The 25,871-nt window shown below is 43.9% G+C and overlaps 1 protein-coding gene across 11 annotated transcripts in view; it reads right to left on the reverse strand.

The window, feature by feature from the left end:
- Nucleotides 1-25,871, reverse strand: part of LOC149146556 (magnesium transporter MRS2-3-like) — a 283,631-nt gene that overhangs the window by 176,681 nt on the left and 81,079 nt on the right. For all 11 annotated transcript variants that reach the window (XR_016265195.1, XR_016265196.1, XM_089452972.1 and 8 more), the window contains exons 4-5: nt 5,922-6,103; nt 5,639-5,819 (exon numbers count right to left, since the gene is read on the reverse strand). Coding sequence is in view for 9 of the 11 variants with exons in the window: in XM_089452972.1 (XP_089309098.1) it covers nt 5,639-5,819; nt 5,922-6,103 (363 nt within the window). In the remaining 2 variants the exon portion in view is untranslated. The remainder of the gene's footprint in view (nt 1-5,638; nt 5,820-5,921; nt 6,104-25,871) is intronic.

Below are 25,871 nucleotides of genomic sequence, written 5' to 3' on the forward strand. Positions count from 1 at the left end.
TAATTGCTTATCGCTAACGCTTCGGCTCGTAGCCCTGCATATCAAGGGATCCGCCAACGCCGATCGTTGATCGTTCTGATCGCCGATATCGGCGATAGCTAATCGTATTCGCTACACCCAGGGGTCCCGGTCCTCGGCCTTTGGGTTTCGCCGACGCCGATTCGCAAGCCTGTATAGTGCCAATATCGCAACTAGCATGCCCTCGACCTCTGATTAGTCGGAGATCGCTGATCGGGGGTTCTAAAGGCCTGCTTAAGTCCGCCCTTTGGACTCCCTTCGATGTGATTTTCCTTATAAAGGCTAAAAGCCATTTTTTATGAGAAAAGCCTCCTTTTTCAAAGGAACCAAGGCAAACACTTTTCATGATAACTTTGTCATCCAAACCCGGATTGACGAACCGTTTGCACCTCCATGATCAGGAGGACGAGATCTACACTCTAGTCCTGGTTCGACATCATTCTGATCACTTTGATTTTTGCGCCATCTTTGTCCTGTGTGTCTCTCTAGAGCCACCTGGATCACTGACATTGTTTTTGGAGACAGCAGGGCCCCAAATGTATGCAGATAGGCACAGGGTCGAGAGGCACTTTGAGGTAGGAGACTTGGTCTTTTTGTGCCTCCAACCATATAGACAGTCCATGCTAAAGCAAAAGTGGACCGAGAAGTTACAACCACATTTCTATGGGCCCTACAAGGTGATTAGGTGGATTGGAGAGGTGCAATATGAGTTGGAGCTTCCACCTGGAAGCAAAGTACACAATGTCTTTCATGTGTCATGCCTCAAGAACGTATTGGGACGACATGTGACGATCGCCACAGAGCTACCCCCACAAGATGATGAGGGGCATTTGGTTCTTGAGCCTGAGGCTATTTTGGAGACCAGGACGAGGACGTTGCAGAGCAGGATTATCAGAGAGTATTTCGTGCGATGGAGGAACCTACCGAATGAGGATGCTACATGGGAGGGGGAGCACATCTGACAGCACCGTGCATTACAGTTGCTTGGGGACAAGCAACATTTGGGAGGGGAGGACTATGATGTCCCCTCTAATTAATTTCACCGAGTAACTACACTAGTTTTACAATTTTGTTTAAGTTGTGTCAATTTTGATATTTTGGGTGCTTAAATTAGGAGAAGTGGGTTAGGAGGGCCCCGCTTGACTAATTTGGCTAAGGAAGGTCCCAACATAGGAGAAGACGGGAAAATTGAAATGATAGTGGATGGTGGGGGCCGCCCCAAAAGGGGAATACACACCCCTTGAGCTAACTTGCACTTTTGGAGGGAGAGAGCCAAGGTGAGGTTGATGCATGGGGTCCACATGGAAAAAGGGGGGCTCAAGGATAAATAGGAGAAAAATGAATCATTTTGGGGCTTTTGAACCTTTGTTGTTCACACTCACCTAACACGCTTGAGTTGTTGAGCCAAGTCTGCAAGTGTTGTTCAGCACATGAGATTTTCATGTGAAAATCTCACCCTACCTTTGGTGGACTTTGAGTGTCAGCCCAAGGAGGAGGATCTACACTATTTGGGAGTTGTTACAGATGTTGCACGAGACATTTCATTGGATTTATTCAGCAATTTGGGTATAGGAGAGAAAACGCACTTCCAAAGAGAGCGAGTTGTGGAGCAGCGAACTTGTTGCGCTTTCCGGGAGAGCACGGGGCCATCTTTTGTTGAATATTTGGAGTGCTAGGAGGTTTTGTGGAGTTTTCGTTGGAGCAGTGACACCATTTTAGAGACTATGTGGCACTATGTAGAGGGAGTTCCTAGGCCCCATGTGGGAGCTCGAAGGAGAGATATTTGGGGCCGAATTGAGCTGGGATTTGAAAAGGCATCTGGATGGCAATTTTGCTAGCATTTTCCATCAATTTGGAGGAGCTTAGAGGTGATATCTCCAGGTGGGTTGAATTACCTAGCGGTTGGAGGAGCATGTGGAAATCGAGCCAAATTTGGAAGGTTAGAATCATGCCCAACCCTTTCTCCGTCTTCTTGGGTTTATTGAGGAAAGGCCAAGGTTAATTCGGCAAAATTTTCTAAGCAATCTAGGGGCCTCAAATCGGAACATCTTTCCAGCCAGCACAGCATATTTTCAGGACAGCGAAGAGCATAGAGGAGGAGTCACTTTCCAGCATTTGGGCACTTTGTTTTCTCACTTGGGGTTTGTCTAGCTTGCTTTTGGCAAGCCTAGGTGCACTTGTTCATACCCATTGTACTCCTACCCAGTGAAACATGAATCTTCGATCTCTCGTGATTAATTGCGAGCCAAACTCTGCTCTTCCCTCAAACGATCTGATTCAACTCTAGTTGAGTCAAACTTGCGTTGACCAAGTTTGACTCGTGGTCAATGCGAGTTTGACTCACGACTCACCAATTAATTGTGATTTAGGCGATTGAGGTGATTTTCAGCACTCTTCTTAGCGAGCACGGGCTTTAACGTTTAGGGTTGCTGCATTGTTCGCCGCATGGTTTAGTTAGGTTAAAAATTAAATGTCAATCCGTAACTCACTTCTCACTGCTCAGGTCTGACAACTCATACACTGATAAGGTAATAGAGGCATGGTTTCAGCTTCAGTTTACTCCACGTAATGGAGGTGTAGTGTGCAGTGTTCTCCAACGTTAGCTTCAGCGTGTGCTCTGTCAAAGATTTCAATAGCAAACCATTATCATAACATTTCAGCAGCAATCAAGAGATTTCAATTACTGCTTTTTTACTGATTAGTATGCAGTATTTTATAAACTTCTAGAAGCAGATGCTTCTGGTTCTATGTAGTCACTGGTTAGGATCATATTTGGACTCATTAACTATATGAGATACTTATTCATTCATGATATTTTGGACATCTATTGATATTATGCATTCTTTGGACATGGCTTTATTGAATATCAATGAAAAATGTTTTCTTGTAATTCAATATATGTATATCTTTATTTATTGAATTCATCAATTTTTTCCCGATCCGATTAAAACTCTTCACTCTTTTGCCTTAATGATTCCAAGTCTGGTAACATTGCTCCTACCATTATACATAATAAAATGGCTCAGCTTGCCACAGTTTTTTGCAAAATTTCTGGGTGTTTACTTATGTGTGTAAAAAAAATTGTGCATGTGCTGTTATTGCTTGTTACCACTGTTAATTTTCCCTTAGGAATATTACATCATGGGACAGGATCTATTTTTGAGGGAAGGTGAGATGGATCCGTTTGTCGTGGGGTAGAACTGGAGGGCAGCTTCCCAAATGGTGGATGAAGGACAGGTGTATTTGGCATCGAAAGAATATTCACCTAGGAAGAAAATGTTCAACTTAATCATTATGTGTTCATGTGTTTCAAGTGCAGGGAAGGTAGTCCATAACACTTTCCTTCTTGACTTTCTGGTATGAGACATAGATTAAAGTTTAAACCAGTTTCCTTTCCTAGTAAAGACATCAAAGGAGAAGGTGTGATCAGCTGACTATTTTATTTCATCTTTTCAACTCTATGATTTATGGAGTCTTATTTTAAGATTCAAAAAAAATAAAATTGCCCTTGATTCAACCACTTAGCATGAATCCAAGGCATGACTAACTACTTAGTAGCTTGAACCATATATCTCTGTCACTGAAAGAACAAGAGAATTTCTTGGTTCATTTCTTGTGTAGTACTTACACTTCTTACAAAGAAATTATAGATATCATTCATTAGAAACTAGTCATAAATCACTAGAAGTAGGAAAATGTGTTTGTTGCACTGTCGCCTTATCACATACACAAGGGCAGGTTGCCCAAAACATCATTCCACGTAACAGGAGTGTATAAGCCAGGATATGCAGGAAGATATATCATATTCAGGGAAGCTCCTATCCCAATTTGGGAATGGCATATCAAAAAACATATCAAGCGTTTTTTGGAGGGTGTATCTGATAGGTAAATTTAGGAAAAAAAATTAAAAAAAAAAAAACTTAACCCTAATTTCTGACCTTCTAACCTCTACATTCTGTCACGTACGAGTCCAGAACACATAAAAAGGCTTACCAAATCATGGGATGTTGAACGAGAGTTACCTGACTTGAAAATGCCATCGAATGCCATGAATCACTTAAATTTGCTTGACGATGAGGCATCAACAATAACCTCTTCAGCTGAACATGACATCTCTACATCTTCATGCAACATTCCCTATCCTCCAAGAGATATTGATGATATCAAGCTTCAACACATTGCTGAAGATATTTTTGATTATTTGTAATTTGTAATGCATCTGATGTGTAGACTCTAGACTCTGGAGTCTACCTAGTACTAATAAGAGTTATGAGACACACATTGCTTGTAATGTTTACATATCACATCTGCTGATATTAATGATAACTCTCTTTTTGGCTTTAATTTCAAATTCATAAAAGGCACTCTGAATTATTGGCTCATGTTCATATCTATATATATATATATATATCCTAGTCCTGTCATATCCAGGCTATTCTAAAAATTTATCTATCCATGCACCTTCCTTACAAAGGCCATTTTGGTTGTGGGCACTTACCCCATCCATTGGTGCCATATTTGAGTACACCAAATCTTGCATAAAACTGATTTTCTCCTTCAAAGAAAGTATCAATCAAACAGGTATGTTTCCTGGTGAAATGAATATTCTTCTGAGGACATAGTCTACCTTTGATGAATTTGGCAAAAAGCACAGGTATGCTACATTAGTATATTTGTAACACCAGAATGACTGGCACTACTACTTCACATGCAACAGCCCACCAATCATCCCCTGGTGTTTTCTTGTCTTTAACATTTTATCCATACTTTTAGAGGACTTAAAAACATTATGATCCAGGAATTTATAATTTCAATCGATACCTAGATAAAGCAGAAGGTAGTGTGAATATTCTCAAACCAACCGAGAAATCATTTGTTCTCTTCTCTCATGATCCATTTCTGGCTTTAGTGTTGGAATTCCCCACACTTAATATCTTTCTCTTGGTACAGACTCCAGAATGACTCTTCACTAAGTTGCACTGGAATTTTTCACGGCAGAAAAATTTCCCTCAATTTAGATTTTAGCCAACCGCTATCCTAGTGAACCAAAAAAATTACAAAGCCTTCAGTGCTGTTCTAGACACCATCAATCATCCAACAGAAAAGAAAATGTTAACTTATGGCTTGGAAAGGTGAATTTGAAAAAGTTGTACCTCATGAGGACATTGAGAACTCTCCCAAGATTGATATTCCATAAAAGGTGACATCAATAGGGTAATTGACAAAGTTTAAACAAACAATTACAGTTTCTACCCACTGACTGACATGCCAATATGCTCCCTAGAGAATCCAAAAGTAGAACCTAGAAGTAGCTGAAGAAATGAGATTTTACCTTATATCTCTTTGGAAAATGCAGAGCAATAGAATTGCATAAAGTAGTTTTATAAAAGCACAGTATGAAAATTAGGAAAAGTTAAATGCAAACACCCAACCTGGAGATCATTCATAATAGAAAGCAGCACATCCATTATTGCAAATAAATATAGACAATTCCACATGACAAAACCCTTCACCTATTAACTTAGTGGAGGGGTTGAGTTTTTCCTCTTAGAAAAGGGAAGTGAATGCAATGACGAAATATAATGAGCAAAACCACAAAAAAAAATTGGTGTATACTTACTGTGAAAAGCTTGTTAAGGGTACTGTCAGTTTGAACAAAATATGCCTCCAGAAGCATTTCAAGATCTTCAACATCAAGAATTTTGGAAGTAGCAGCACTTGTGTTGGTACTACTAGATCGAGAAACTCTATTTTGCAAATTGCAAATGCTGGTAGATCCTCCTTGTGAATGAAAAACATAGCTGCCAGAATTTTTGGAACTATATCAGAAGGGAGAATGGAGTAAATCAAGCATGCATTAATCTTCCTAATTTAACATAATAACACAACAGAAATCTGCTTACCTTTCTTGTTCATTGTCTGATTTCCTTTTATTGGAAGCTAAAGGAAAGGGTGCCTCATCTACAAAAGTTGAGTGAACAGGAGAAGCAAGCTCTTCAACCTGATGCCTCGTTAATTTATTGGTTAGATACATCTCCCTCATATCTCTGTCGTCACCCAGTAACTGTTCTAGCTCATCCCTCAGCTTTAATACATGCAATTAGAGAAAAATATTTATAGCTTTAAGAGGCTAAACAGAAAAAAGAAAGTGACACCAAAAAAAGGAACTAGAAATAACTTAAATGATAAAATGAGATCCATAAACTGTAGAGCAGCAAGAACAAAATGTAACCATTAGAGATGTGGCAAGAGAGGAAAAGCACTGACTTTGCAACATTTCTTGATAAAGCATTGCAGAAATCATGATATAATGATTGAAAATATATTCCAGGAAAATTCTTAGTTTTTATATTCATCCACTTAACACTTATGGCCCCATAAAAATAAGATAATGAAATGAAATTAATCTCTACAAATAATGAAAGAAAATGCAATGGGACTTGTTACCCACCAATTCATGGGTGATATCCCCAGGAGAAATTTTTCTCCATGATGAGCCTCAATCAGCAGCCAGCAGCCCCTTGCAGCCTCCTACTAGCTCGATGTGCCATTTCTCTGCCACCTAAGCCAGCCATGTGGTCACCCACCCACCTGTGTTGATCGTATGTTTAAAAGTGGGCCTCCCAAATATAAAGGTATGTCTGGTCATTTGCTAATTGAGTATTGGGTTTACTTATCATGGATACTTTTGGGGTATGGATTGGTGAGGGGATTTGGCAGAAAGGGTGGGCTTAGTTTGTGCTCTTGTCCCCTTGATCTCTTTTGGATGTTACCCTTGGATCTTAGTCCCGTGGGATCTCCCTTATTGACAATTTGTTTCTAGGGTGGTACTACTTGGGAAACCCTGACTTTGGTTGTGTGGTCCCGCTCCTTTATCCGCATATATTACTCCCTTTCCACTCACTGTACACCATTCATCATTTCTCCCACGTGCGTCCATATTTCCATTCTGGGTCCACATAGAGCCAGCCTCCCTATCCCCTTGCCCCCACCTTGGGTCAGGCCTGGAATGATGCCCAAGAGGTTGAAGCAGTTAAAAATAAATAAATAAAACATAATTGGCCACATTTAACAGGAAATTGTCCCACAAGATGCAAAAGATGGTCAGGACAAAATAATTAGCACATGGGCAAAAGCCAATACATGAGCTTGACCCCAATCCATGGTCATCACCTTGGTTCCATAGGCCCTAGATGAGCCTCCTTTATTAATTAGGAACCCATGATTGTCCCAACCCTTGGAGTGCAATAGACCGCCCTACCTCAAAGGGGGTAATCACTGCTATATCTTACACATCATGCTCTTGTCCTTTGAGCCCCAAGCAATTGATTAAAGAAAAGTCATAAAAGGCAAAAGGCATATAAAGAAGGGTGGAAAAATCAAGACCGGGGCACCTCATATACCACGATTTCTCCTTCCTACACATTACATACCTAGGTGTGGGCTTCCCCTTATCTAGCTACCCCCTATTCCCCAATATGTGGCCCAGGATTGCCCTTCTCATTCCCTACTCCATTTCACTTATTTTTCACTTGCCACCCCCATTAAAGGGATGCACCTTGGACATACTTGGTAAACCCCCTTTGGAGCTTGGAGACACGTCTCTAGCACATGCCAAAGCTCACCACAAAAGGGCATGCCATTATGAAGTACCCACTTTGTTATCCATGATTTGTAAACTCTTTTACCCAATTATTTTAATGACTGGTTTTACTGGAAGCCTAGGGGATGCATTGGACCTTATGCAGGATTATAGGTGGTTTCCATTTGGGTTTGGTCTCCCTATACGGGATCCTAAATCCCAAAAGTCTACATTGGCACATATAGGGTGTGCATAGAGAGCCATTGGCCTCCACAGTAGTCGATAGCGCTCCATGGATCTTCATCGATGCTCAAAGACTACTAGCGATCCCCTTTTGGGATGATGGTGATATGCTTGGTACATTATGCCTAGCAGGCCCCAACAATAGCCCCACACTCTTGGCAAGTGTCCCAGGACTTGTACAATGTCATGGCAGCATTCATTCCAACACTCAGACCCTTGCAGAGGATCTACAAGTATCTCCAATTCATATGGAGACCCATGGGATCATTTATGTGCCCTTGGAGAACAAGGGGCCACCCCCTTGTCCATCATATTCTGAGGAATTTATTCCTCAGTATGGCACTTCAGGACTTTATTAGGCCTTTGGAGGGCCCCACGACATGTACATATCATTATTTGGCTCCTTGTGAGGCTTATTTTTACACTTCTGAGCTAGTTTGGTGGGCTTGTCACCAATAGGGGTTTTATTTGCACATTATTTTATCATTAGAGGCTAACGTAGGCCCATAGGTAAATTGGAACTCCTTAGGATGCTATATATTGATGTTAGATACATTCATTTGGAGCTTCACTTGACTTGGGATCTCTCTAATCATAGAGAACTTCGCATTTTTTCCTTGAAGGATATTATTTGGAGATGGATGAATTTTGACATATGGATTTGGGCTATTTTGCTTGTCTTGGAGCTTCGTCTTGCAAACAAAATGCTGGTTGGATATATTCTATAGCGTTGTAAGTAAATTTGATGTTGTTATTCTTGTTGCTACATACTGCTAAAATTAGGGCTAGTTGCTACATAATTGAAATGTGGAATTAAGCATGTTTTAGCTAATTTAATGTATGGGGGCCAATATTATATGAATGAAATGTCCTAGAGATTATTTGTCTCGGTAAGCTTGCATCATTTGCTTTGAATTATAAATGCTTGAAGGTCTTTTCTTTCTCTCAACATTGGCTGAAGCTGACTTTCCAGGCCTCCTTGATCAAGAAACCAAGTTCTTACTCATCATCATCCTTGACTCCATATCCCCAAGTGAATTTGGCACTGATCCCTCAAAGGGGTGATCATTTTAACACTCTTCTTAACCTTTTCCCCTTTTTCCATAGGTCTAACCCCATTAGGTAACCTAGGGCATCAATTTCTCAGGAATTGACCTCAGGAAAAATTTTGATTTCCTACAGGCTACTGCACTGGTGGGTCCCCTCCCTCTCCTCCAGATTTGAGGCAATTCTAATAGTGGAATCTTCGGGAATCTGAAGCCCTAGGTCTATGATCAAATTTTGCCTAGGCATCCCCAAGGCTAGATCTCAACAGGATCAATTCAACCTTCTGAAGTAAATATTCTTGTTTGGTCCTTTCTTTTCACCTTGTCCAGGATTGGAACATCATTGGTTGCTACATTCCATCCCTGAAACTAGACTGCGTCCACTTGGCCCCATGTGTTCCCGCTTTTCAATAAAGATTATATGTCAAGGACCGTTTGGGAATCGAAGTTTCCCAAGGATTATAGGGATTCAGAACCTTGACTATAAGCCTATTCCATCTCCCTCAACCCTTCGATCCTCACCCCTTGCCCCCAGAGAACCACAACCCTTGCTTAAAGAGCAAGCAAGCTCCATTCTTCACTATATCCTTGGGAAAGGATTTCTAGGGTCACTTTACACCTATCCATTGACATATACTTTACAAGTGATCCCTACACTACCGGGACTCCTCCCATTAGTGAAAGTCCATGAAGAGCAGTTAGACTTAGTTGTGGTGACAGTGGGCTTAGCCTCCACCGTTGCCCTTAACCTAGCAATTGCCCTCATAGGAAACCCTTTTAGGTCCCCTGTTGGTTTGAGTGGTAACAGGACTCAAGATTATGGTTTGGACTTGGTACAAATAACAAAAACACCCGCAACAATCGGAGAATCATGATATTATAGACATTCAGTACCCCTTAGTTCTACTAGATGGGTAACAGGGTACAAGTAGATGTGAGTTGAAGCTCCGCTATCAATATACCAGACACCAATTGAAGTCGATCCTGACAGACAGGCAAACTCATCTTCCAATCTAGAAGATAATTCTTAGGCTTCTTGATTATCCATAATTTTCTGAGTTATTTCCTTCCCAACACTGAATTCGCTACTCTGCGTGGAAACTGTTGCACTACTCCCTCTGCCTCTAACAAATCTCGATCCGAAAACTTTTATTCTCTACTGACTCACTCAGAGAATTATTTTTCCATGAAAATATTGTTCACCTAGCATATTGACTACGCATCGTCTCTCGGGTTTCGAATTGCTACCTATGGAGTGCTTTTCGAAACCCTTCTTTCGTCTGCAACCGAGCTCTTCCTACTTTACCAGTGCTCTGATACCATGTGAAAATTCGGTGATTCTGAATCCTAATGCAATTACTGATAATATTTCTTCTATTTGTTAAATCACTTAAACAAATTATTTGTAGTTTTCTACAGCAAATATCAAAATACATACACTACAACCTTCACAAATAAAATTCTACGAAAAGTAAATACAAGGAAAATACTAGCACAGATGTAACCATAGTGACACAGTGATTTTTGGATGATTGTCCTCGAAAAAAAAACAATGTGGGAAAACTAGTGCAACAGATGAGGGTTTATTTTATTAATCTTCAGCAATAAATTATGTACAAGACAAAATAGAAGAAGAATCACTGAGAGAAATTTACTGGTGAATTTCTCACACTCCACAGCACTTTTCTGACCCCAAAGAGGACCTCCTGCCGCTATTGCTTGCCTTTCTGCGTCATCCTTTGTGCAGTGACTACATAGGTCATGCGTCAACCCTTCTGCATTGATGATCTGCGTCCCTCCTCTGTGTTGCTCCCTCCAGATTTAGAGAATTTGCTAAGTCTATCCTTAAGAAATTTAACCTGTATTCTGCTAGTTTATTTCTTCTACTTGTAAATTCTGAACAAGTTATTTAAAACATTTAAATACCGAAATAAACACAACACAGTCACAACATCTACAAATCAACAGCTTAAAGAAAACAAACACACAAGTGACACCATTATTTTTGGACAAATGTCCCTGGAAAAACCCAAAGCAGGAAAACCGATGCAGCTATTCTGAGGGTCTAATATTATGCAGTATTTCCTTGAGTACAACTGGGTGCCTAACCAGCTCACTCGACAGAGAAAAAATACACGGCAGCAATACCTCTCTATTCGGAAACAGGTATTCAGAAAACCTGTCCCACGAAACCCTCTCCAGTGTCTCTGAAGCTCTGCGCTGGCCCTTTTGGCCTCTGCGTCAGCCTCCTGCTAACCTGTGTCAGCCTCAAACCCCTCTGCGTCAGCCCTCTGAGGCATTGCACAGCCTATGGGACCCTCTGCGTCACTCCTACAGCCTCTGCGTGCATGACACAGTCCCTCTGGCCTTTGCGCTGTCTCTGTTGGGCTCTGCGTGGCCTGCTCTAGTTGCTGCTTCCTGCTTCCTACTTCTGCGTTGGTCTCTTAGCATTGTCTTTGCCTCTCTGCGCAGTACTCACTACCCCTCGCTACTGATCACTAATTCACTTTTGCTTAGCAACCCCGTTCTAGCAAAATGAATGACTGATCACTCTGGTGTGTTCTTCAACTGACCCTCAAGCCTCTTCTTATACTTTTATCATTGGTCCTTTAACGGCCGAGATTAAATCTCTAATTCACGGCTAAGATCAGATTTGGCTTGATCCATGACTTTTGGAACCTTCTAACCCTGTTTTATATTAATACCCATTAGTTATTTATTTTTCCTAAGTTTAGACTTAAGAACTCCATTAAAAATATTAATTATTTTAATATCTCCCAAACCGGGTACAATCTGTCCAAACCATTTCTAAGTCTTGGAGATCTCATGTGCTTTAGCCTCTCCACCAATTTTCATGGCTAGAGCACATCCGATGCTACCCTAAATCAACACTCCCTCTTAGCGAGGACTGTGCTCTAGTAATACTCCTCACTGAGCATCACTCTGATTATCTAGCACCGGTACCTGTGCTGATGCTAGGCCTCCCTGCCCACATCCTCTGCATTGCTACATCCTGTACTGCTGCCCATGGCCCTGCCACTGCCACCATTGAATCCTTACGGCAACTCCCTCTGCATTTATGTTGTTGCTGATCCATACTCCCAACACTGCATTTGCACTGCATCCCCCTCTCATCATGCTGCATCGTGCTACTGCACTGCAACTCAGTTACTGAGCAGTAAGTAACTGATCCACCCAACTTCTAACATCCCTGTCAGGCTAGAAACACTCTCGATGTTGAAGCTCTCTCAGCCGCTAACAAGTGCTCCCTCTACTGACTTTTGTGCTGCCGCAACAACTCCCTACATCTCGCACTGTTGCACACCTCTTTGTGCCATCCTACACTAGTGCAACACTCTTCGTGCCTCTCGCATTGTTGCAACCTACTAGCCTCATGCTGCCTGGGGACTCCTGCACTATAGCACTCTCTGCTGCTTCATCTGCATCCATTTCTACCGACATCTGCCAATCCTGCTACTTCTCACTTTGGGGCTCCCGTAGCAAGGATCTAATCCAAGAGTTTGGGTACCTCAAGGATCTTTCCCCTCACCGCCTGTAGTCCTCCTAACTATAGCTCGATGTCTCCCCACCTCTTCTCTATAAGTACATGAACACTCATGGCACAATCTTCATCCTCCTCGACTTCTTTCTCCACCCTCACTGGCACTGCCTTAGAGTCAGAAGCCTCTCCCTTACTCTTCTTCCTTGGACACTGGTTCGCATAGTGACCCAGTTCCCCACAATGGAAGCACTTGACCTTGGAGAGGTCCTTCTTATTCCTCTTCTCCTGATGTCCTGTAGATGCTAGAGTTGCATCCTCTTCCTCTTCTTTCTTGATCCAAACTCCTTTGTTGCTACTTCCCATCTTGGTTAGCCGTCTGATCTCCTCTTGACAAAGAGTCACCCACAGTTCTTCCCAATCTAGAAGACTCGCCCTGCCCAATATGCTCTGGACAAATGTCTCCCACTCCTCAGAGACTGGGTTAAGTGCGGTCCTTACCATCAACTCTTGATCCGGCATGGCCCCTATGGAAGTCAGATGGTCCCGAATCTCCTTCAACCGACTGAGGAAGAGATCTATCTGCTCCCCCTTCTGCATCTGGTATGACCTTAGCTGATTTTCAAGGAGCATCTTCCTCTGCACGGAAGTACGCTGGTACAATGTCTTCAAGGTGTCCCACATCTCCTTTGTCATTTACTTCTCAGCAATATGTGGGACGACATGATCCCTGACCCCATCAAGGGTGATGCATTTTGCCTTGGCCATTGCCTCCTCATACCTCTCATTAGCTACTAGGCCAACTGGGATAGCCATTACTCTCAAGGCGAAGCCCTTAATGCGATGTCTGCCTAGAATGGACAGGATCCTGGCCTTCCAGACCACAAAGTTGGACGCTCCATCCAGCCTATCCTAATCCCTCAGTGTTGGGACAAGGTCCCCTAAGGTCAATTTTGGGGTTAAAAGCCCAAGTTTTGGGGCAGAAAGCCCAAGTTTTGGTATGTGAAGTGTAAAGTCTCCGCAATTTGTGGGCGCGGAGCACGTAGATGTCATAAAGGGTTTCCACCCTTCTTTTAAGTAAGTTGTGTTAGCTTTAGAAGATCTACCCATGGTCCGCAAACCATAGGATTGTATAAAAAGGAGAGTCTTAGAAGAGTCTAAGGCAGTTTTTGAAATAGTTAAGTCATTGATGAATGTAATGGGTCAGTAAGAGCTAAAAGCGAAGAGTCTTAGAGTAGAAGAGAGACTCTACAGCAATGTGCATAGAGGCCTAGGGTAGAAGTCCGCAGCTGAGTGTGCAGACCTCTGCAGTTGTGTGTGTAGGGTAGTTAGAGTTTGTAAAAAGGTCTAGAGGCCGAATAAGAGAAGTATATTGATAAGCCCTAAAAAGCTTATCGATCTACACGAAGGTAGAACTAGGACCTAAAGCGACATCACTACCATCTCTGGGTGCGGAAACTTGGTTCCAGCATCCCCCCATACTGCTTCAGGTGAGACTTCAGTCCGCGCTCTGCGGATTAATGCCGAAAGGGCCAGTAGTGTAGGGATTCTTTTTTCTAAACTACGTTGAACCTGGGTCAGGGCCCACTAAGCCAACAAATGGTTCCGTTGTCGGGACCGGAATCTGCATAAAGAGATGTGTGATGTCGCATCACTGGAATCCGACTAAGAAGGAAATTGAAGACTTGTTGGATAGAAAGATCCATGAATTCGTGGCGCAAGAGAACATGAATCCATGATTGACGAAAGAACAGTGGTTGGACAGATATTTCTACACAGAGATACACGAAATCTTCTTATGTTCTTTCCCAGTTGAATTATACAAGTGGATCGTTAAATTGGCAGACGGCCAAGGAAGGTGGAGGCTTGACAGTCCGATCGTGTGGACACTGGAGTTAGTGCGGAGATTGGAAACCTCTGAAGATAAGATCGCACACGTTGTCTATCATTGGCTCGATCGTATCATAGGAAGATTTGTGACAAAGTTCGCGGTCGATACTTCGGTCTGTTACAGCGAAGCAGAGCGCCGCTTCTTCAAAGGACGCGAGGTAAGTATTTAAGGTCTTTAAATACTTGGATTAAGATGCTCGTGTGAAAAGCGGGTTATGCAGTTACCTTGATGTTTGGATCTATGCGAAGTAGAAAGATCTTCAGGGATAGAAGAAAAACAGGCCCTGAATATAACCCGCTGATTGGACCTCCTCTAAGTGACGACCAGGAATCAACACAGGTTTCACCGCAGAGCGCTATTCAGTTGATAAGACAAGGGTTCCCGCGAATACTCCATCCACCCACACTGCCTCCATCTTCAACTCCACCACATACACCTTCGCCCACACCGCCACCACCTCCGCCACCGTTCAATATGGCGAATTCAGTAAAATTGCTCGTGTTCAAGGGCTTCGGAAATGAGAACCCGGACCAGTTTTGGTTCAACCGGAAGGCTATATGGGAGGCTCAGGGTATTACAGATGATTAGATGAAGAAAGCAACATTGGTTACTGCTTTACAAGAGCATGCGCTAACGTGGTACATTAAGTACTACACTGATAACCCGACAGCTGCGTTGGCAGACATTCAGATTGTGCTGAATAAGGAATTCAGTAGACCTAAGTCTGAAACGCAATCAATTGTGGGATTCAAGGAGATCATGATGAAGCCTAGCAAGACACCCTAGAACCTGGATCAGAGATTGAAATGTACGATCCGCGAAGCTAACATGAATCTTACGGATGGGCAGCACTGCGAATGGTTTGTGGCTTCGCTCTTGCCTCATCTGAGGGTTGCTTTATCACAGCAAAAGATTGGGACCCAGGCAGAAGCCCTGGAGATTGCGATGAGATTGCATGAGACACTAATGCAAGATGCTAATTTGGGAGTTCAACAGATTCATGCGTAGTTGCAGAACCTTTGCCTAGAGTTTCAAAGTCTGAAGAAGGATAGAGTAGTTCGGCCAGAGGTGCGCGAAGAAGTTTGGTGCTTGAAATGCAAAAGTCAGGGGCATGAAAAAGATCACTATCCAATCTTCGCGAATTATGTTGCAGCAGGAGGGCCGATGCCTCTGAGGTTAGAAGCTCAAGTAGGGCCAAGTACAAGGCCCGCACTATGGTGTGCTATCTGTCAGGTAGCTGGAAAACATGTGACAGACAATTGTCACTTGCTGCAGAAATTTGTACAGACACCGCAACAACTCTTCTGCAACTTCTGTCAATCGGTGGGTCATGATGAGCGTAACTGTCATAGCTATGAATTAATGATGGACAAAATGCCCACATATCAAGTGCAGGTAGAAACTCGGCCTCCAGATCAAGATGTTGGGGGAGCAAGAGGACGATATCAGGGGCGTGGACGAGGCCGAGGAGGAGGAGGACCTGGTAGAGGTCAGGGGCAGGTTATTTGCTACAACTATGGGGGACCAGGATATTATGCACGAGAATGCACGAACCCGACGCATCTATCATGTCGATATTGTACTCAATTTGACCACACGACACAAGACTGCCCTGTATTACCAGCTAAGATACGTGAAACAGGGGCGCAACCTCAGCAGGCTACCCAGAACCTGTACATGATGAGGATTGAGCCTCGCGAAGAGGATCCTACTGTGAATATTGTGTTGCGAAGCGGAATGACGACTGGCGAAGATAAAGGAAAACAGTCTGAAGAAAGCGAATGGGTCCACAAAGCTCCAGAGGAGGTTGGGTTTGATCTGGAGCGCACGAGGGAAACATTTATGGAAGCAAAGAAAATCTTCGCTAAGGCCTCTACCTTTTGAAAATTCTATCACTGTAACAACTAATTTACTTTTCCTACTTATTCTTCAATAAGTTATTTATGAAATTCCTTCAATAAACATTAAAATAAATTTTGCTGCAGATATCACATCGTAATACAGAAACAAACACATGTAGAAGAATCAACACATTGACACAATTATTTTGAACAACAGTCCCCGGAAAAAACCCAATGTGGGAAAACCGGTGCAACAAGGGAGGATTTTATTATTCAGCAATTTTTCATTACAACAAGGTGCCAAACTGGCTTACCCACAGAGAGAAAAATTCTCCAGCACCTCTCCCAGTCCCAGTGTCAACTTGGATGACCTCTGCGTGGCTCCCAGACACTCTATGTCAGCCCCTGCTTGACTGTGTCAGCCCTGGGCCTCTCTGCGTCACCCACGCAGGCCCAGCTAGTGACTGTGCAGTCTCCTACTGCCTCAGCGTCTACCTCTCTTGCCTCAGCGCTGGTCTCCAGTGGCTGATCTCGTCTCTCTGTTCCGTACTTGTTGCCTCTTAACTGATCACCAGACCACTAGTTCAAATTCCTCAGCTAACCCCGCTCCAGAAATTAAACTGACTGGTCTCCCTCAGTGTGTTCTCCAAGTGACCCTCAAGCCTCCTCTTATACTTTTCTCGTTGACAAATCAATGGCCGAGATTAAGTCCCTGATCAACGACTAAGATTAGATCTGGTTTGATCCATGACTTTTGGACCATTCTAACACAGTTTTACATTAATTCACATTAATATTTTATTTTCCCTTAGTTTAGACTTAGGGACTCCATTAAAATTATTAATTATTTTAATATCTTCCATACTATTTAGAATCTGCCCAAACCCTTTCTGGGTATTGGAGATATCATGTGCCTTAGCCTCTCCACCAATTTTCGTGGCTAAAGCACATCCGTTGCTACCCCAAATCAACATACCTCAGGAAGTCAGGATAAGCCAGCGGAAGAGATGGACCCTTCTATGCTTACTACTTTCTTGGAGACCTGTATGAAGTTGCTACGCGATAGCAAGGCTGTGAAAGGATTACAGGAGCTGATAAACAAGTGTGTCGGAAAAGAAAACGCTCCTAAAGGACCGCACGTAGTCAGGAAGATTGGTAAGCATAAGGCACAAACAGGGCGTGAGATGAGGCTCACTTCGTAGATAGTAGAGTATGAAATGGATCAAGTTATTTTGGATCTAGGGTCAGACGCGAATGTTTTGCTTAAACAGACGTGGGAGCGAATGGGGAGACCTGCGCTGCAGTGGTCTCCGATTCAGTTAAGGATGGAAAATCAACAAAAGATCATCCCCATGGGAAGATTACAGGGAGTGATAGTTGATATTGAAGATGCCAGCATGTTAGCTGATTTTGAAGTGATAGAGATTGTGGATGATAGCAATCCCTACCCTGTGGTCCTTGGGATCGATAGGGTCACTGACATGAATGGGGTGATAAACTTGAAGAAGCTGAAGATGATATTTGAGAAGAAATCTCTACGCATAGTAGTACCCCTGGACTCTACAAAAAGGCCGCGTTATACTAAACCAGTCCGCGATTATGAAAGTGACGATGATTTGGACCATATTTATAAGATAACAGTGCGAGATCAAGATTGGGTGAATCCGACAGCAAATGGACGTATTGCATGGGACCGTGAAAGCTCCTGCACATCAGATTCAGATGAGTTGGAGCACTGGCACAACCGATTGCACAAAGTATCTATGTCGTGCTGTAATATGATGACTAAATCGTTGCATTGTGTATCGTCGGAGGTAAGAAGTCTGTCTTATTATGATGGTTTAACTGATGTTGATAAATTTATGGATGCATTTGAAAGGGAGGTGCCAGAAAAAACATCGCTTCCAAGCCTTGGATTTGGCGTTGGGCGCTACACCCATAAGATGGTGGGGCACGCACAAAGACAGTTTTGATGATTGGCGCGTGTACAGAAAAATGATGAGATTGCGGTTTGGTCGCCCAAAAGTTCGATTAACAGAGAAATATGATGGGAGGAATGATCCACGATCACTTAGCAAAATGGACTGAAGTTTATGGAGCGGAGCCTCAGCCTGAGTGGGTGCACTTGTTCTGCCATACTTTGGATGTAATACTGATGAACTAGTGCTTGGAGACAGAGCTCCGCCGTGGCACTAAAGAATGGGATGTTTTTCAGCAAGGATTCTTGATGACATTCAACTTTGAGGATGGATTTGAATGTATTGATGAGGCATTGCAAGAGGTCAAGGTTGCGATCTTCAGAATACCACAGATTCCTTTAGATTTGATTCAACCAGATTGGACCACCCAGCTGCGCCACGCGTGCTAGAGTGCTACAATGTGACTGCTGAAGAAGAAGATGAGGATCCAAGAAACATTAAGATTCCAGAGACAAAAGGTCACCGAGAAGTTGAGGGACCATAGATAGAGAATCCAGATATCACCGCGCCGCTCAAGACGAGACAAGTAAACATTGGCACAGACGCGGAGCCGAAATTTGCAAAAATTGGAGACTATTGGGATGATGCCACAGTAGATAAGGTCGCTGAGTTGCTCCGCGAATATCAGGACTTGTTCCCTACGAAGTTTTTAGACTTGAAAGGGATAATAGGGGACTTGGGTGTCATGAAGATTACTTTAAAACCGGACACGAAGCCGATCAAGCAAAGGCCTTACCACCTCAATCCAAAGTATAAAGAAAAGGTCCACTTAGAGTTGGATAAAATGCTTGCAGCAGGTATTATTGAACCGGTGGAAGAATCTGATTGGGTGAGCCCAATGGTAGTTCAAGAAAAGAAGCAAAAGGATGAAATAAGGATATGCGTAGATCTCAGGAAGTTGAATGACGCCTGCGTGCATGATCCTTTTCCGACTCCGTTCACCGATGAAGTGTTGGATAATGTAGGAGGACAGGAAGCATATTCATTCACTAATGGGTTCTCTAGGTACCATCAGATTAAGATCGCACCGGAAGATAAAAGCAAGTCGACCTTCGCGACTGAATGGGGATGCTTTCAATACACTGTCATGCCTTTTGGGCTGAAGAACGCACCGACGATCTTTTCGCGCGTAGTCATCGTGGCGTTAAAGGACTTCATTCACAAATTTTTGGAAGTATACTTCAATGATTGGACGGTGTTTGGGCCGATAAAACGCCATGTAGCAAGTTTGCGCATGCTGAAGGTATCAGATCCCACTAAATTTGAAGAAATGTTTGTTCTGTGTTCCTTTCGGGATCTTGTTGGGTCATGTGGTATGCAGACAAGGATTAATGGCGGACCGTGCTAAGATCATGGTCATAATCAATTTGGAAGCGCCAAGAAGTATGAAACAGTTGCGCGCAACGCTAGGGCATAATGGATATTATAGGAAGTTCATCAAGAGTTATGCCCAGATTACCGCGCCAATGGAAAAATTGTTGAAGAAGGATGCTACATTCTGTTGGAATAAAGAATGTCAACAGAGCCTAGATGTGTTGAAAGAAAAGATGGTCACCGTACCTATCCTAGTCTTCCCGGATAGGAAGAAGGAATTTCATGTGCATGTGGATGCGTCATGTATTGCGCTGGGAGCAGTACTGACACAGGCCGATGACGGAGAATTGGATCACCCTATAGCGTTTGCAAGTAGGAAGTTGTCTAAGGCTAAGAAGAATTATTCGACGACAGAGCGAAAAAGGTTGGCTATGGTGTACGCACTCTAGAAGTTCAGACATTACTTGCAAGGCGTTCACTTTAAGATGTATACAAACCATTCTGCATTAAAGTACCTAGTTAACAAGCCTGTGTTGGGGGGGAGATATGCAGATGGCTGCTGCTATTTCAGGAATATGATTTCGAAGTAATTGTGAAGCCAGGACGATTGAATGCAGGGCCAGATCATCTACCGTGCACTGAAACAGGAGAGGAGTTGATCCAGGTCCAGGTGTGACAAAGGACCCTTCCAAGACCTTTTACTTTCGTGATGTGTTAAATTGCATTTTTAAAAGAACATAATGAATACATCTGCATGTTATAAAGAAGAGGAACATGTCAATCATCAGGACACATGAAAACATAAGACGTTGATAACGGAGTTTGTCCAAGAGGGGCTATGTCTCCGGGCCTCGGAGTCAAGATGGTGTAGGCCATTGCATTAAGTGTTGTCAATAGTGGTGATGTACATAGAGGTGACGTCAATATCATACAAGGAAAATGCCCTCACGCAGGAGTGGATCTAAGAGATGTTCCGCTACAGGAACTCTCAATCAAAAGACTCCTATCAGTATGACATAAAACTCATGCATAATGAGTATCCCGCCAACATGGCATAAAAGGGATCTCAAAGCAAACATGCATGGCGACACATGAGTATCCCATCAACATACAACAAAGGGATCTCAAAACACAACATGATGAATCATGACAACAAGTACATCACATAGGCAATTCCGCGTCTCATCAAGCAGGAATCATAAAATGAGTAAGAAACAAGATCCCACATCAAACATCAACAAGGATCTATGCAGCACAATGCATAAAGAAGAAGTACATGAACACAGCATATAGCTCACAACCAAGGGACATCTGAAGAAGCGGATGTCAAACTGTTGAAGCTGTTTGGACCATCGATCTCACGGCATCAATCGTATGACTGCTTGCACATGGATGTTGACACCTGCATTCTACTTAGAAAAGTGACTGAAGAATAGAATGAGAGAATGAGAAATCTAAATGCACCATCAGATTTGCGGCATCGAATAGTGCAAAATCGACTGTCCAAAATCTGAAAACTGAGAAGTTGAGAATCTGGGGCTCAAGGAATCTTTTCGATTCCCCCTAGATTACTCAAAGATTTTGCTCCATGGGTGCACTGGAAATCTGCAACTCAAATGGCAAATCTAACCTCGCCATTGCGATCCCTGCGGAAAACCGTGAAAAACAAGTATAAACTTGACTATATTCCGACATGGAGAAAAATTGCCTCCTCGGGAAAATTGCAAGGATCATGGTTCCGCTCCTTGTTTTTGCAGCGATCATGGTTCCATCTGCATACTGAAAGATGACTGAAAAATGCAGAACTATGATGGAGACACGGACAACGCCATTGCGATCGTGGCGTCGAGAAGTGCTGAAACCATATAAAATTTGTCAAAATCTGACAAAGTGAAATTTCGCCCCTCCCGCAAAATTTTGCCTCGAACTGCGTGCACTGCCTTCCTCCTCCTGGGCGCACTGACAACTTATGGTTAAATAAAACTTGGCTGGCGGATTTTCCCAAGTGGGTGGTTGGTGGAGTTGGTTAGGAGGCTGATTAATATGGAGTTGGTCGGGCGATCAAACCCCGTCTCCTCCTTTTACATATAACAAATCCCCTTTTTAAATTTTACAAACAAAAACAAATTTTAAATTAAGGTTTGGTTGGGCCGGGCCCGCCTTGGGCAGCCCGCCCACCGTACCCATCTCCGCCGTGGTGGTTGCAATAAGGATGGTTGCGTGAATGGGTTGGGTCCGCGCCCCAAGGGCCGGCCCACCCAACTCCTTTGCACTTAATATGGGTCCCGTGGTTCCGTGGTGTGGGGGAGGGGCCAGGAGTCATGGCCCGCCCCTCCATAATTACATAGTTTCTTCTTTTTATGGATTCAGTTGGTGCGGATAAGGGGTGGCGAGGTTGGTGGCCCGCTACCCTTTTTTATATATATATTTTTTTTATTAACATAACAAAAATGGGCCATTTTTTTAAATTTTGTTTTTAAGCCGTAGGAGTCTTTTTAACGACCCCACAATTTTGCCCGGAATCCGGTGGCTGTTAAAAGTCCAAATTGTGGCCTCCTTAAGCCTGCCCAGTCATCAAAAAGTCAACCCAAATTTGACTACTTCTAACTTTCTCATCCAGACTCGCATTGACGAACCGTTCGCACTGTTGCAATCAGGACGACGAGATCTACAACCTGAGCTTGGTTTGAGAAACTTTCGAGCACTTCGGTTTTTGAGCTTCCATCAGTCCTCTGTCCTGTGTGTCTCTCTGGAGCCACCTAGATTAGGAGCCTACTAATCTAGAGGAAGGACTGCCTGACACGCAACGTTTTGCAGTGTGCGTCGCAGACAATCACTTTCAAGATATTATACACTTCCTGATGACGGGAATGACTCCAGAAGGATATACTAGTCAAAAAAAGGAGGAGTTGGTGGTACGCACGACAGACTTTTCTGTCATTGTAGGACATTTGTATAAAATGGGGTCAGATGAAATACTGCGACGCTATGTGCTTGAGTTTGAACGAAACAGCATCCTTGTTGAAGCTCATGGAGGAGATGCAGGAGGACATTATGCAAGAAAAGCAACAGCGCAGAAGATTTTACGCGCTGGGTTGTGGTGGCCAACACTGCATAAGGATTCCAAAGCTTATTGTAGGGCATGCGATGCATGTTAGAGAACCGGTAGGCCATTGTGGAGAGATGAGCTGCCTCTGAATCCGCAGATGTCATTACAACCATTTGAGAAGTGGCGATTGACTTTGTAGGACCGATTCAGCCTCCAAGAAAGAAGATGGGTGCGCGGTATATCATCACTGCAACTGAGTATTTGACCAGATGAGCAGAGGCGCAGCCCGTGAAGGACTGTACAGGGGCAACAACAGCAAAGTTCCTCTTTGAGTATGCGTTGACTAGGTTCGGTTGCCCGAAGATTTTGATGAGTGATCGCGGTACACATTTCCTTAATGAAACGATCAGCACTCTGACAGAGGAATTCCATGTTTATCATCAGAAAAGCACGCCATATCACTCGCAGGCTAATGGGACGGTTGAAGCGTTTAATAAGATATTGGAGAATGCGTTGACGAAGGTTTGCAATGCACAAAGGAATGATTGGGACATGCGCGTACCCGCAGTGCTATGGACTTACAGAACTACTTGCAAGAAGTTGACTGGACAGATGCCTTTCAGGTTGGTCTATGGCATAGAAGCTGTGATGTCGATGGAGTATATTGTGCCTAGTCTATGCATAGCGGCGTTCACAAGAATGGCTGACCGCGGAGCCCTGGAAGAAAGGCTCGCGCAGCTGACAGAACTTGAAGAAGACGGTTTTTTGGCTGGATTCCATCAACAAGTTCGAAAGTAGCGCGAAAAGGCATGGCACGATCGGCACATCAAACTGCGCACCTTCAAGGTAAATGATTTAGTTTTATTGTATGACAGCAAGTTTGATAAGTTTCCAGGGAAATTTCAAATGCATTGGCTGGGGCCATATGTCATCAAAGAGATTACCGATGGTGGAGCAGTTCAGTTGGTGAAATTGAATGGAGATCCATTTCCAGGGAAGGTAAATGGCAGCTGATTGAAGCCATACACCGGGGATCCGGCCAGATGACTATATGATGGAAGCACAGTCTTAGCACTCCAGGCAGCTGCAAGGAGGCACGGGACTATAAACTACACCGCCCTGGTTGTACAGCTGCGTGACTGGGGAACTACGCAGAATGAAAGAATGTCACAGCATCAACAGAAGCGCGAAGGGAGCTGCGCTATAGGAGGAGAGACCGCACAGGGCAGCCAGAAAGTGACCATTACGGTCACTATTCATGATTTGATAGTGAGAAAATGACTAAGAGGAGTGGGGGGGCGACATTTAAGGCTGAATTTATCAAGGAAATCTTTGAAAATTTGTTTCCAATCTAGCATTTATGAGCGTATTTTGGGGGGAAGGTCAGATTTGAATTCGAAATTGCCTATAAATTACAAATGGCCACCCAATGAAAAACACTTTTCATTTTGAGAGTTGATGTGTCGTGCTATCGGTTGCACATGAACCCTGCGTTTTTTGAGGATTTGGTGGTCAGTTCAGTGTTTGACAAGTTGCCTAAGGAAACCCAAGAGCTCCTTAATAGCCTCATGTCCGCACCCATGGAAATTGCAAGTGTTGGAGGATCTATGGCCTCTAAGGGAGCTACCCCTGAGGGCATAAGTGTGGAGGTTCCTGCAGACGTGCCAAAGTCGTCGAGGTCGCCCAAGCCGAGGCCTACGCCGACAAGAGAGGGTCCTAAGACAAAGAAAGATAAACAGAAGCAGACCCTGCCAATTTGCGAGTCGCCAAGAAAACATTCGAGAAAAGAGAAGCCCACTGCACAGGAGAAAGGCAAGGTGGTAGACCTAGAGGCTGACGAGGGCGCAGATGATGGCGCAAAAAATATTGATATTGAGGGAGTAGACCCTATCATAAAGCTACCAGAATACATCCTTCCATGCCAGGGCAAGGTGAAGGTCCTGAAGGATCCAGATGAGGGAAAATTTATGCTTAATACACCTCTACTACCAGACCAAATCACATTTGAAGGTCTATGCTTGGCGCATGTCCCACATTTGAAGTTAAAGGATTGGGACTTGGTGGATACTGAGCAATTCCCCCACCTAGCGACTGATACTTTCATGATGTGCGTGTTCTACAAAGATTCTGGTGTCACCGCGCTGGAGCCGGTGAAGTGGATTAGAGGGGTGGAGAAGGCAGGATTGTTGAATCTGCTCTGGGTGCCGCATTACAACTGCGCTCCCATAAATTTGATTGTGATCAAACAGTTGTTGTGCTTGGTGCACGATGGGTGCCTGTGGTTGGGAGAGCTGATACCAATCACGGATATGTTGATCCATAGGATCACATTGTTACCACATTCAGGGTTGAATCCAGCCAAGGAATTTGGCGGAAAGGTGGGTGAGCGCAACCTCGCTGAAAGGATGAAGGACAAGTTTAAGCTTGTCAAGAAGCCGCGCAGATATTCTATTTCCAGCATAACCGACCCCGGGGTGAAGGTGGCGACCTAGATCTTGGTTAGGAAGGTAATGAGGAAGTGTCGCGCAGATGAGGTACCAGCACCAGTGGTTTCATTAGGGGCCCAATGCGCGGAGAGCGTACAATTTAACTGGGCGCGCAACCTGTGCAGTGAGTTCCTTGCGAACTGCAGGGAAGCACAAGACCAGAGCAAGACTTTCCATTATGCATGGCTTTTGCTATCAATTGTGTTGGTCGCGTGGGAATTACCTTAGGATAGCCAGTTTCATCCGATCGCAAAGGATCTGCCAATAGCAGCGAAGTTTTCTTCGCTATAGGCCACAAAGGATGTCGAGCAGTCAAGGAGAGTAAAATATTTTGGGTGCTGATGGAGGCAAGCATCCGCGCAGCCATCAACTGCAAGCCACGGTTGTCACCGTCTTTGAGCAGTAGTCGAGATACGTAGAGTTCAAAGCGGACTTCCACTGTATCTCCATCCAGGTGTAAAAGTACCCAGAACAGAAGTGGTATGACCTCCCATACCTCGCGACGGATGATGCCATAGCAGCAGTCCTCGATCGTTGGTCAGTCGAGTGGCGCACAAAATCGGATTTGTCCGCCGGGTCTAGTAAGTCCACAGGAAAGCAGAAGAAGGAAGAGACCCAGTTGAAGATTCAGCAGATCGCTGAAAAACGGAAGGACGCTGAGGAAAAAGCCAAAGCAGAAGTGGAGCGCGCCGCGAAGGAGCGAGAGGAAGAGCGCGACTCTGACAAAAGTCAGAAGTCTCCGTCACCACAGAAAGAGGAAGAAGAGCGGTCTGAACAGGGTGGTGCGGATCTGGAAAGCACTCCCTTCTGGGTAAAGCGGAACAGGGAGCAGGAAAAAGAAGGGCCGCGTAAAAAGACCAAGGCCACTAAATCGAAACTCAATCACATTGACAGAGGGCGACTTGGATGACATTGGGGATAAG

Source organism: Pinus tabuliformis, chromosome X (assembly GCF_031772625.1).
Source record: "Pinus tabuliformis cultivar Carrire ecotype Pingquan chromosome X, CPIR1, whole genome shotgun sequence".
Classification (NCBI taxonomy): domain Eukaryota; kingdom Viridiplantae; phylum Streptophyta; class Pinopsida; order Pinales; family Pinaceae; genus Pinus; species Pinus tabuliformis.